Source organism: Nicotiana tabacum, chromosome 18 (assembly GCF_000715075.1).
Source record: "Nicotiana tabacum cultivar K326 chromosome 18, ASM71507v2, whole genome shotgun sequence".
Taxonomy (NCBI): Eukaryota; Viridiplantae; Streptophyta; class Magnoliopsida; order Solanales; family Solanaceae; genus Nicotiana; species Nicotiana tabacum.
In genome coordinates this window covers 105209392-105221989 of record NC_134097.1, presented here as the reverse complement: position 1 = coordinate 105221989, position 12598 = coordinate 105209392, and the positions used below count along the sequence as shown (strand labels likewise).

The 12598-nt window shown below is 36.1% G+C and overlaps 1 protein-coding gene across 8 annotated transcripts; it reads left to right on the top strand.

Annotated features, from left to right (window-relative positions):
• Positions 1-2455: 2455 nt before the first annotated feature.
• Positions 2456-10145, top strand: LOC107807115 (putative transcriptional regulator SLK2). 8 transcript variants are annotated; one of them, XM_075237124.1, is made up of 12 exons: positions 2552-2589; positions 2982-3038; positions 3141-3261; positions 3377-4237; positions 4331-4462; positions 4775-4826; positions 6580-6794; positions 6876-6944; positions 7919-8025; positions 8687-8780; positions 8892-8961; positions 9076-10145. In XM_075237124.1, exons 3-12 carry the CDS (start codon positions 3259-3261, stop codon positions 9897-9899), a joined length of 2427 nt encoding a protein of 808 aa, XP_075093225.1. In that variant the 5' UTR covers positions 2552-2589; positions 2982-3038; positions 3141-3258; the 3' UTR covers positions 9900-10145. The 8 variants fall into 8 exon arrangements, with proteins under 8 accessions (XP_075093226.1, XP_016486915.1, XP_016486911.1 ...); XM_016631425.2 differs by lacking the exon at positions 3141-3261 and having other exon boundaries at positions 2511-2589; positions 4331-4459; positions 4778-4826; XM_016631424.2 differs by lacking the exon at positions 3141-3261 and having other exon boundaries at positions 2511-2589; positions 4331-4459.
• Positions 10146-12598: the final 2453 nt, after the last annotated feature.

The following is a 12598-nucleotide window of genomic DNA, read 5'->3' as shown; positions in this document are numbered from 1 at the left end:
TATTTTAAGACTCTAGTAAAACTTTCATTCCATCTCCTAATAAATGTTCTATAAAAATAATGATACTATACAATTTGTTTGATATGAACTTTTATGATACTATACAATTTGTTTGATGTGAGCTTTTATGAGCTGCATAACCATTATGACAGGTTGATTGGGTAATCCATCCAAGTGGGGCAAGATTTCATCTGCAAATTCTCCCAAAAATGTTGCTGAAATATTGTTCCTCATATATGTAAAATATACAAATTAATAATGAGAAAATAATAGTAATTGAATCTATAACTAATTCAATTCATGGTTACAAGCGTACTCATGATCCTCAAGCTCCAAGTTCATAAAGGTACTTGTTTTACTACCTTGATTGTACGATTCTACGTTACCATGACCAATAACTTCTCCTATGACATCTGCCATATTTAAATAAATAGTTATAAATAAGGCGATAAAATATTCAACAAAAAATAGCGAAAGCTAAAACAATTACCAAATAGTTCATTCTTATCAACCTCAAGTTGATTTGTGAGATGCTCATAAGGCTTAAAGTTGAAGATATTCAAACTAAACTGTGGATCACTAATTTCATCCACACTCATCCTGTGAGAAAATGTCAGTTTCAATTTATGCTTGTTGGTCTTAATTTTCAGATTGTTCGGTCCAACCACAGTTTTTCATAACATATAATCCCATTTCATGTATTTTTGTTTTGAAAATACGCATAACAACTCTTCCAATAGTTGTATGAATTTGATCTCCCTAAAACAAAAAATTGAAAAGAAATTTAAGTTAGTAAGGCGCATAAGTTGAAGAAAATACAGCACAACTCGAAAAAAATAACAACATGTAAAAGAGTATGCACATTTTCATCTTGAATAATTAATTCAATTGAATTAGAATTTTCTGGTTTCTCGCGGTCTGGAACGTGCCACAATCTAACAACACGAACCTTCAAATTCTAACTCATTTTGGATACTGATATTTCATTGATATAGTTATAGTTTGGAGCCATACTTTGCAGAAGTTTGTGTGGAAGCTAAATCCTAAGCAATGTAGAGAAGCCAAACCTAAGCAAAAGTTTCTTACATAAAGATTTCTAAGGAAAGACTATCGTAGTAAATTAATTTTTAAGTATATGAAATCCTAATATTTTAAAAAGGTATGTGTAAATCAATTTGTATGAGTAAATGCGCAAGAAATGATACGAATCTTAATTTTTTAGCTTTTGGCTTTTTTTGATTTTCAACGTTTTTTTTGCGGTTAATTAAAATTTGTTAACCACCAAGCCTTAATTTTGTCTTGTATTTTTCCTTTGTCCTCCTGTTCATTTTTTAATTCTATTTCCTTTAATATAATATAGATGTAAGATACAAAACGTTTATTTAATTATTTTTTCTTAAAAAAGAATACCTAATATAACTGAATTATACACAAAATTTAATTAAAGATACCTATAATAATGTATATTGTTCACAAATAAGGTTAGATACAAAACTTGTACTAAATAAAGAGTTAGTATTTCAACTTAAAATTAATGTGTAAGATTTTCAAAGAAATTTTAATTGATTCTTGCTCAAAAAAGGATACCTACCATAACTGAATTTTACACAAATTTAATCAAAGATACCTATAATTATAGTATATTGGTTTGCTTAATGAAAATTGCGTCCTTTTTTTGTGTACGTCCAGAAAATTGTACTTTGGTCATTAAAAAGAGAACATTTTTAGTTTAATTATTAATTCTTTCTTAATTTTTTTGTCTATTTCTTTTAATATAATATAGATGTAAGACAAAAATATTTATTTAACTATTTATTTCTTAAAAAAGAATACCTACCATAGCTGAGTTATACACAAAATTTAATTAAAAATACCTATAGTAATGTATATGATACCTATAGTATATTGTTCGCAAATAAAGTCAGATACAAAGCTTGTACTAAATATAGAATTATTATTTCAATTTAAAATTAATGTGTAAGATACAAAGTAAAATTTTAATTGATTCTTTCTCAAAAAAGGATACCTGCCGTAACTGTTATACACAAATTTAATTAAAAATACCTATAATTATAGTATATTGGTTTGCTTAATATAGATTGCATTCTTCCATTAGAGAATGAAATTCACTTAATAGCTTAGGTCTTTCATTTACATTTGCATAGATTGGTCCTTCCATTTGCATAACCGAATTATACACAAATGTTTTTAGGTGTTCAAGAATGAAATTCACTTATAGAAAATCTTAGACTACTACTTCTATTAAATATATTTTCATTTATAATTCAAATTTTTAATGTTGTCTTAAAATTACCAAGTGACTTCATTTTAACTTGCAACTTGGCTTAACCACATGCTTCACTGCTCTGTTTTTAATATAATATAAATATAGATAAACAATGCCACGTGCAATACCTCAACTCAAACGTGTCCTTATGACAACCTGCTACAAACAGTTTAAGAGGGGTTACCCACCGGCTACAACCGGTCACTCTCCTCGGCAATTCCCGCTGGGTATAAAAATCCCAATCAAAATTTCCCACGTTTAGTCGCTCGCTGAAATCTCTTCTACTGGTTGCTTGTTACAAGGTTTATAGCTCTTATTTAGCTCTTTTTCCAATATGTTTTTTTTTGTGCTTTAAATTTTAGCTAGCTAGGAGTATAATTTTTACTTTACCCGTTTTGCTATGAAGTATTGATCTTTTTTCTTTCTTTTATGTTCCTTTTGTTGATCTTTTGATATATTTCTATAAATTGAGTAATTTCCGAGTGATCCCAAATTTTGGGTACCTGTTAATGTGTCTTAGTAAAATTATCCGAGTAATTTATCTGTAATGCGGGGTACAATTTCTTTTACTGCTGCTATTTTTATTTATATGTTTATACTTGTATTCTATTTCCTCCTCTTAACATGATTGATAATGATTTTTCATTCTGCTATCCTTTGGATATCTAATTTAAGTCTTTAATTACTTGTTTAGTTGGGTTCATAATTTGTGAGTTGGGTAGGAGACATGTCAGAAAGGAGAAGATTTTTGGTACGTGTATTATTGTCTGCTCTTAATTTTGTTGATAATGGGTTGTTAAAAGCTTATAGCTGCTAATTAACTATCTGCTATCCTTTTTTTAATGTTGCTCAGAAGTTGCCAGATTTAAGTCCTCCATAGCTCACATTGATTGTCATATCAGCTTAATTGAGTTCATCATTTACAAGTTAGATAGCAGACAGTCAAATTGGAGAACATTTTAGGGCTGTATATGGTTGGTGAAGAATAATTATAGTTCAATAGTTTGCTACTATTTCTTAGGTTGTTTGGATGATAATTTGCTTCCAACTTTTTGCATAAGAAGGGTTAAACATATTTCTGCACCTCAGGAGAGCTACTTGGATCCCCGCCAGCAGGAGATGGTGCGTCCAATTGTGCCTTCTCGGGTGGCTGGAGGGATGGAACACTCATCTTCAAGTTCTGGTATCTTTTACCAAGGAAATCGGCAGTCTCAAGTTGTGGGTAATTCGCGTATGTGGTCATCTTTCGAGAATGAATCAAATTCTTTACCTGGAAATGTGCAGTCAGGCATGGTTCCTGTTTCTGGGGATGTTAGTAATACGGTTTTGAATAGTGTGGAAAGCTCAGGTCCAAGTTTTGGCGCGAGTTCTTTGGTTACAGATGCCAATTCAGGACTTTCAGGAGGTCCTCGGTTTCAGAGAAGTGCCAGCATTACTGCAGAGTCCTACATACGGTTGCCTGCATCACTTATGTCGTTTTCCTCCAATAATATTAGCATCTCTGGTTCATCAGGCATGGATGGATCCTCTGTGGTTCAGCAAAAGTCTATTCAAGAACCAAGGGTTCCTGAATCTTTCCGTCAAGATCATGTTGCTCTGTCCCATATGCAAAAGAAACCGCGTTTAGACATCAAACAGGATGATATACAGCAGCAAGTTCTGCAACAATTATTGCAGAGAAAGGACCCTTTGCACCTGCAGAACCCCAACCCTCAGTTACAAGCCTTGATCCAGCAGCAGGGGTTAAGGCAACAGCAGCAACAGCTCTTGCAATCAATGTCATCAATTGAGCCTGCCCAGCTATTGCAGCATCAGCAACAGCTGCAGTTGAGGCAACAACTTCAACAACAAGCCGTGCAGCCTGTATCAGCCATGAAACATCCCTCCGATAGTGTCTTGTGCTCTCGGCGGTTAATGCAGTACCTGTACCATCAGCGACAGCGACCTCCTGTGAGTGAACTTGTTTTTCATTATGAAGAAGGCTCCATCTAAAAGAATCTCATGTGTCTCATTTGTGTATTTGACTTGTTAAATTTCTGTTAGGATAACTCCATTGCCTATTGGAGAAAGTTTGTAGCTGAATATTATTCCCCACGTGCAAAGAAGAGATGGTGCTTGTCGTTGTATGATAGCATTGGGCATCCTTCCGTTGGTGTATTTCCACAAGCAACCGTGGTATTATTCCTTATTTTTTGAAAATTAAAATTTGGGTTCTTACGTCTAGGAGCGACGGTACTATTACTTCTGACTATTAGCTGATGGAGTTGTGTATGTTAGGGTTGAGTGCTTTGTTCAAAGAGAATGATGTGGACAGGATATGTACTTATTATGCCTTGCTTGTAATGTCATATGCACCTATTTGCTCGATACATTGTGTATTGCTATATAGTTTTCCATTTCCTTAAGTCAGTCATCCCCCAAACCCTTTTTTCAACTAATTTCACAAGCATCAAGTTGTAACATGTTCACTTGTTCCATATTTTCCAGCAGGATGAATGGCATTGTGATATTTGCAGTTCAAAATCTGGAAGAGGATTTGGTGAGTGGGTCAATTAGTCTTCTCATTTTCGATTGCTAGTCATTGATTTAAAGTTGACACATCAGCATGGGTAGGTCTAGGTGATGAAGTCTGGTGCTTGTTACGTCATGGTCTAGATTTTCTCAGTTCTCACTTTTGAGTAGTGTCAATTAACTTATAGGGTATTCTTGGTAAATTGAGTTTAGAATACCTACACAGTAAGAGATCCGCCGCGTCAAACTTGATAATATTTGCTTGGAGGGCTTGAGGAAGTTCGTCCAGTGTATGTGCATCGCATTTGTTTGCATGCAATATAAGATTTAAGTTGATGTGGCGCACTATATTTTCATAACTACCATGTAATGTCTACTTTAAATCTCAGGGAGGCATGACGAAAGTTGTTAATTCTTACCTGCTTCAAATAACTGTTAGGACGGAACAATTTTTTGAAGGTTCACGTATCCCCATAATACGGAGAGAATTTCCTGAAAGAACTAAATCTTTGAAAGCTCAGCTTATGGAGTTGTACAAGTGTGGCATCAAATGCATTAATGAACTTTTACTAATATATAAAATTCCTAAAATGAGATATACAAGTGTGTTCTCCAAATTAGAGATTCAAAATTTCCAGATCATTTTAAAGGAACTCCCCACCCCCTCCAACCCCCAAACCCAACAACTTCCAAAAGGATAGAAGGAAAGAAAGAAAATGGAGTTTTTCAAGCCTGAGTGACTAGTCAAATCTCTTCTTACTAGCTAGAAGTAACACATGAAATTTTTTCTACAGAACCTGGAACTTAAGCAGAAATCTGTATCTAAAATCTGAAGATACTCTTCGTACAGTATTTTGTGTAGCATGAAATGTTAGTGGAAGATAATCTTTCGTTCAGTAGAAGATTGTGAACCTTAAACATATGATATCGTACAAAACAGTGATTCTTGGCACATTAATGTCTCATTGCTGGCCCCTTAAACATATGATATCGTACAAAACAGTGATTCTTGGCACATTAATGTCTCATTGCTGGCCATGTCAAGGTGGAAAATGTGTTATAATGCCACACTGTGGTTGTCCACTTGTCCTGTTTTCACCTTAAGCTTAGTTGCCAGAATGTATGTTGGAGCTGATAAACATCTTGAAACAAGAAGCAGGAAGTAACTTAAAATTTGTAAGAGTAATACAAGTGTTGCTGAATTGGCAAGTAAAACTATAGAGGTAAAGTATTTCACAGAAATATCATCTGACTCTATAAGTCTAAATAAAAGGATTTTTTCCCTCTCGTCCCACATATGGTATCTGGGCTCTGCAAAAAAGAAAAAAAGAAAAGAAGAAAAAGGAAAATGATATAGATTTAATTGCTCAGTTAACAGTTTTGTAAATGTGAACTACAAATTTTTTTATGATGATCCGGATGCAAACATATAAGTTTTAGGCTCCATATAAGAAGAACAAGGAGTTATGGTTTTTGTTTCTATCTTCTCATGATGTAAAATTTTGCTTCCAGTAAAAACTCTGCTGATGATTTGATTAACATATTGGATATGTTACTTTCTCAAAAAAAATAAAAAATAAAAATGTAAACGCCCTTTCCGCGCAGAAGAAAAACGTTTATAAAAAGCCTTGAACTTTCTGTGGGAGAATGATGCATATGGCTTCAACTTTTGAGTTTCCAATTATCATATTTTGGAATGAGTTGAGTCTTGGACTCCTCATTCCATAACCAACTACTTGTTTTGCATTCTCACTTGCTCCTTGTTTGGTGGTTTCTAACAGAGGCAACTTTTGAAGCACTTCCAAGGCTGAGTGAAATCAAATTTGGCAGTGGTGTTATTGATGAACTATTGTTTTTGGATTTCCCACGTGAATGTAGATTCCCTTCAGGACTAATGATACTCGAATGCGCAAAAGCAGTTCAGGAAAATGTATATGAACAACTTCGTGTGGTTCAGGAGGGCCAACTTCGAATTATTTTCAGTTCTGATTTAAAGGTACATAGAAAGATACAATAGCCTTACGAGGGATCAGTGGCTCTACAATAGTCATTTTTAATGATTCGATGTCTTCGCCAGATATTGTCATGGGAGTTCTGTGTACGGCATCATGAAGAGCTTCTTCCTCGAAGATTAGTTGCACCACAGGTACATGAGCTCTTAAAAGTATTCTGGTTCTTCTTACTATCTGGGGAGATCTCCCCTCCAAGTACATGATGTACTCATTTGAAGTATTACTGTATTAACATAGTTATCTGGCATATTAGTTTTTATATGTACACCTTTTGACGTGTTATAATAAGTTTCTAAATTTCTTTTTTTATTTTTTACTATATTTTATAGCTTGCAGAAACTGTTTTGTTTTTCCTCAGAATACATGATTATAGCTGTTTGGTGACCAATTTTAGAGGTTTCGGAAAGTATGTCCATGGATGCTTTAGTGCAATTTTTCCCACTAGAAAGCTAAAGGAGTTACTATTTAAAAAATATGGTTCAGTTAAAGTTTTTTCAGTGGCTGTTGAGTTTGATTCCACTGGGATAGCTGATGGCCATCCTCTTTATGGGGAGGTCCTGGCCATCTCTCTTTGTTGGAAGGTCCGGACGTTTTGGCTGCAGAATGCAAATAAGTAGTTTCCAATTGACTTTCTCTGGCTAGTAAAACATTTGCAGTCAATTGAACTGCTTGTTCTGTAACTGTTGAGTTTGATATAATGGAACAGCTGGTAGCAACCCTTCTTTGTTGGACGTTCATTTATCGCGGCAGAAGGCAGGTAGGAAGTTTGCTATTTCCTTCCACCGGGGGAAGCTAGCGGCCTCCCTTCTTTGTTGGAGGCTCCACATATTTTGGCTGCAGAATGGAAATGGGAAGTTTCATATTGACTTCTTACTGGGGCAGCTAGTGTCCACCCTTCTCCATTGGAGGTTCTGGACATTTTGGCTGCAGAAAGGAAATAGGACGTTTTTAATTGATCTATATACTGCCACTTAACTTATGAAACTTTAAGCAATTTCCTTCTCAACTTTGATCTTTAGTCTCTCGTAAATTAACTGTTTGAGCATACAATGAATGAGCAACCATTTCATTATTTGCCACTTGTCTTCATATGGCATTCTTGCTGCAGGTAAATCAATTACTGCAGGTTGCTCAGAAATGCCTGACTACATTAACTGAAAGTGGGTCTAATGGAGTTGGAGTTTCTCATCAGGACATGGAAGCAAACAGCAACATGTGAGTAACAAGTTGCTGAGGTTACTGATGATGTTACTCCTCTTATTTCTCATTCACGTTGCTTGATCTATTGCCTGGAAACAACCTCTCTGCCCCTCGGGGTAGGGTTACAAGGTCTGCGTACATACTACCCTCCCCAGACCTCACTTTGGGATTATACTGGGCTGTTGTTGTTGTTGTTGTTGTTGCTTGATCTATTGGTATATGTTCTAATCTCGTATTGGATTCCGCTTTTCCCTGTGACTGGCATCTTTTACTTGTGTTGAGTACTCTCACTTATTTGTCTTTACTCTCTGTCCTAAATTGCTCCTTTGATATCTTTTGTGGTGCACCCTTACAGTACGTTACTTCATTTTTGTTTTTTGTGCTGCTAAATTTGAAGCATATCCATTGAAAAAGTTCATTTGGTTTACAAGTTAAGGAGAACGCTTGGTTCGTATATGAGACATGTTGGATGATTGTTTGTTTTCGTGAAGTCTCTTTTTCAATCCCACGGTGCCTAGTGGCTAAAGCAGTTTTTGCTTGGGGGATTGGCATTTTGCAAATATCTGACCATGTATTGTTCGCTACTGGTGGAGTTTATGTTCTCTCCACTTGATGCAATTGGTTCAAACTACAATTCTACATCACATTGTTTGATGTTGAAGTTTATTTACTTTAGGGTCGTCTCAGCCGGACGTCAGCTTGCCAGGAGTTTGGAGATGCAGTCGCTTAATGATTTGGGATTCTCCAAAAGGCATATGAGGTGCTTACAGGTAGTGAATACGTTGACTTTAAAATGGGAGGGAGAATTCTCCTCCTCTTTTCCGTAAATTAAAAGAGTATTGGCTCTTTAATTTGGCTTGCTGATGTCATTTGATGTTCAGATAGCTGAGGTTGTGAACAGCATGAGGGATTTAATGGACTTTTGCAGAGATCATAAAGTTGGGCCAATTGGTAATTTCCCTTTTTTCCATTATTCGAACTGTTATGATATATATGATAAATTTGTAATTCGTGGAGTTATTTTTCCCATATGGGGAAATTGGCTATGCCAACACTCTTTTGCAGAGGGCTTAAAGAACTTCCCACGGCATGTTACTGCAGCTAAGCTTCAGGTGCCAACTGATCACAGTGCACTGAACAAGCTTCTGGCATTGCATCCGGGGCTTAATGGCCAGATAAACAATAATCAGCACATGGCTGGTCGGAGAACTTTAAGTGGCTCTGTACAAGCTGCTCCTGCACCGACAAACTACCAGAATATGCTTATGCGGCAGAACTCGATGAATTCAAACCCAGTTGCAGTTCGACAAGATGCTGCTTCTTTCAGTAATTCAAATCACTCTCGATCTACATTGTTGCAAGGGCTAAATGGTGTATTGCCAGGAATGTTGCTGAACTTACCTGTTAGTGGCCTGTCTAGCAGCAATCTGCAGCAACAACTGCAACCACAGCAGCGAATACTGAATAGTAATGGCTTACAGCAACTCCAACAAAATCATCCTCAAGCCTCGTGCAGTAGTCAGGCCTTGCACCAGCAAATGATGCAGCGATTCCTCCAGGATTTGAATACTAATAGCAGTGGAGCTGGGCAGAGGTCAGATGGTAATGCTTCTAGGGAAGGGCTTGGTTTTGGAAACAATAGTTGTGCAACCACTACAAATGAGCCAGGCGCTATGGGACCCACCCCCTGCAGAAGTAACAGTTTCAAAGCGGCTTCTAGTCGTGAATCATCTGTTGGTGCTGGCAACTGTAGTTTCAGCGAGAAAGCTCCAGATTTTTGCCCGAATGCTCATCAATCAGATGAAGTGGTTCCAGATATAACAGAGGAGTTCACTGAAAATGTTTTTTTTAGCGATCTTGACGACATGAATTATGGATGGAACGAGTAACTAACATGTTTTGCTCCTTTGGCTTTTTATAAGATAAGAATACTGCCATACATCTTTGTACAGGTTATTGGGGTTAGATTTTTGTTTCGTTCTCGATCCCCTCTATTTTCTGGTCGTAGGGGCTGTTGTGATGATAGCACTTGAAAAGAATGTATTTTTGTTTTATCTCACTCTAGGGAGTTGCACCTCATCTGCAAATGTAATCTATTGTAATGGACTGGAATACATATTATTTCATCCGTTCTAGTTTATGTGAACTTATTTACGTTTTGGTCCGTTCCAAAAAGAATGACTCCTTTCTACATTTGGAAATAATTTATCTTAAAATTACAATTCTAGCCTTAATGAGAAACTTTTATAACCACACAAATACTTTGGGTCCATTTTTGACTTGTTTAAGATCACAAATTCTAAAAGTCTTCATTTTTTCTTAAACTCCGTGTATAGTTAAATATGTTCACATAAATTGGAACGGAGGGAGTAAATGGGTTTTACAATGACTTCAAAATCTTTTGGTCGTTGTTGGGAGAATCCATGCATTAACAGTTATTCTGATGTAAGACTTAAATGACAAGTGAAATCTGAAAAGGCAATGCCCACAAAATCAAGAACGCCTACATTTCTTGCTGATGCTATTCGTTAGTCGTCATGTAACGTAAGGCTAACTTTTCTTTTTTGGGTTTCTCGCCCGGTGTCCCGTATCAGTATTGGACAAGACTAAATCAAATTTCACATTGAGGGTAAAGTGCTAACGCCTTGGTCTACTTGATATGCACAATACTTTTTTTTTTTTAGCTTTCCTAGCAAAACAGGCAAAATCAATAATCTTTTGATTCAAAATCATTACCCTTAGGCCTTAGATCTAAAATCATACAAATTGTATTACAGTCTCACCACATCAGAGTACTGTGCTGCTTTTCGCGATTCTATCCGGCTTCTCTGGTTCCCTTGGCCCTACGTATCGAGTATAAACCAATCGATCCTACAATCTTATTGGACTGTTTGATTAATTCCTTAATATGATCGGGATAATGAATTAGGAAATCATTGGTGGGAATCGGAAGATTCTATCAATCAAGAGTAGGTCGTAAGTTTGTTAATAACCCAAGTGGATTTGTTAGATGCAACTGAACTGATTAACGAGCAACTGGGGATATCATGACCTAGTCCTAAATTGACCTTTTTCTCACAGATAGTCCTCTTGTTGCTTGTCAGTAGATTTTATTCAATGGAGTAATATTCATTCTTCATCTATTTTTTTGCTGTTTAGTTTTAACTATACTTAGCTTGAATACTTGATATACTTTCATTTTGACTATACTTAGCTTGTATTTGATTAATCCGTCTACCTGAGTTAATTACTTGTTTAGTTATTTTGGGGCTGGGCAAAATTAGACAAACTCTTTCGGGCTAAGTGCACCAATAGTCACTTTTAAGGCCGTTGTTTAAAACATATTCACACTTTACAATGAATTTAAAGATTAGCCATTTCACCCAAACTTCATGACTAAATATTCTGAATTTGAAATTGAGGACTTAGTGTCCTAAATTTTTGAGCTGCTAATTTGAAATTCAGTACTAAGTGTTGTGAATTTCTTAACTACTAATTTAAAATTCTTTTTTTTTGGCAATCCGCTAGGCAAACGCCCAGGACTAGTTTTTTATTAATAAAAGAAAAGAAAAATACAACAATTCAGAAAAGTAGAAATAAGGGGGACAATAGCACATGTATTGTTACCCATATGCCTTGACTATATAATTACTCCTCTGCGCCTCACATTGCCTTATGATGGCAGCCTCATGTAGATGATTCATGGTGTAGCTGCCGGCAAAGTATCACGAGGGCATATAACCTCATAGCCGTATGGATATTTTTCTAAAGGCATAGGACCAAGGCAACGCAAACCGGGCTAAACCTTACCTTACTAATCCTATTGAGGCAAAGAAAAGGCCTCACCTACTAACATGCATGTAAGAAATAAGAACTTGAACGGACCAAATATTCACTGATCATCACAGAGTTTATAACATACTCTGTGATGATATTACAAATGAGTATACTAACATAATGGTAGAATAAAATGAGGATGGAATTAAATTGTTGTCCCTTGTTGCCCAAACTTGTAAATTCTTCAATTTGTAATTCTTTGTCATCACTGTCCCAACTCTTCAAAATGTCTTCAAAATTCATGACTTCTTTTTTGAACGGTTGGACCTCGTGGATGTATTTGGGGCAGCCTGCTTTTGTTTGGCAACTCTCATTGGAAGTCGCCTAATATTTAAAAAATCACTAACCTTGTCGTCCCAACTATTTTTCCTTGTATGGGTCTTCTTACCTTTGCCGCTATGCATAGGTGATAAATCTCCTTTTCTTGCGGCCTCTGCTCTGCATTGTTGTATCATTGCATCTTCCTCTCCTTCTTCATACAAGTCTCTCCCCAAGTATACTGGTTGTGGAGCATTTTGTTCAAACCCAAGTGACACCAATGTGTTTCCATCCTGATTTTTAGCCACTATTGCCTTGCTTTGATTTTGTTCAGTGAGTTGCATATTTTTTCTGATTCTACTCATGCGTCCAGTGCTACCCACAGTAGGATTTAAAGAGTTAATTGGATTGGAATTTACCATTGCATCCAACAACTTCCTCTCCTCTAATGAAATAGCAGGATTGGTTGTCACAAGCTGCTGCTGCCCCATCA

Bases quoted from the DNA above. Each gene is read 5' to 3' on its own strand.
- LOC107807115 (XM_016631422.2), top strand. From the start codon at position 3,015: ATGTCAGAAAGGAGAAGATTTTTG. The intron at 4,463-4,774 runs GTATTATTCCTT...CATATTTTCCAG, and splicing joins TATTTCCACAAGCAACCGTG to CAGGATGAATGGCATTGTGA. The intron at 8,026-8,686 runs GTGAGTAACAAG...TATTTACTTTAG, and splicing joins ATGGAAGCAAACAGCAACAT to GGTCGTCTCAGCCGGACGTC.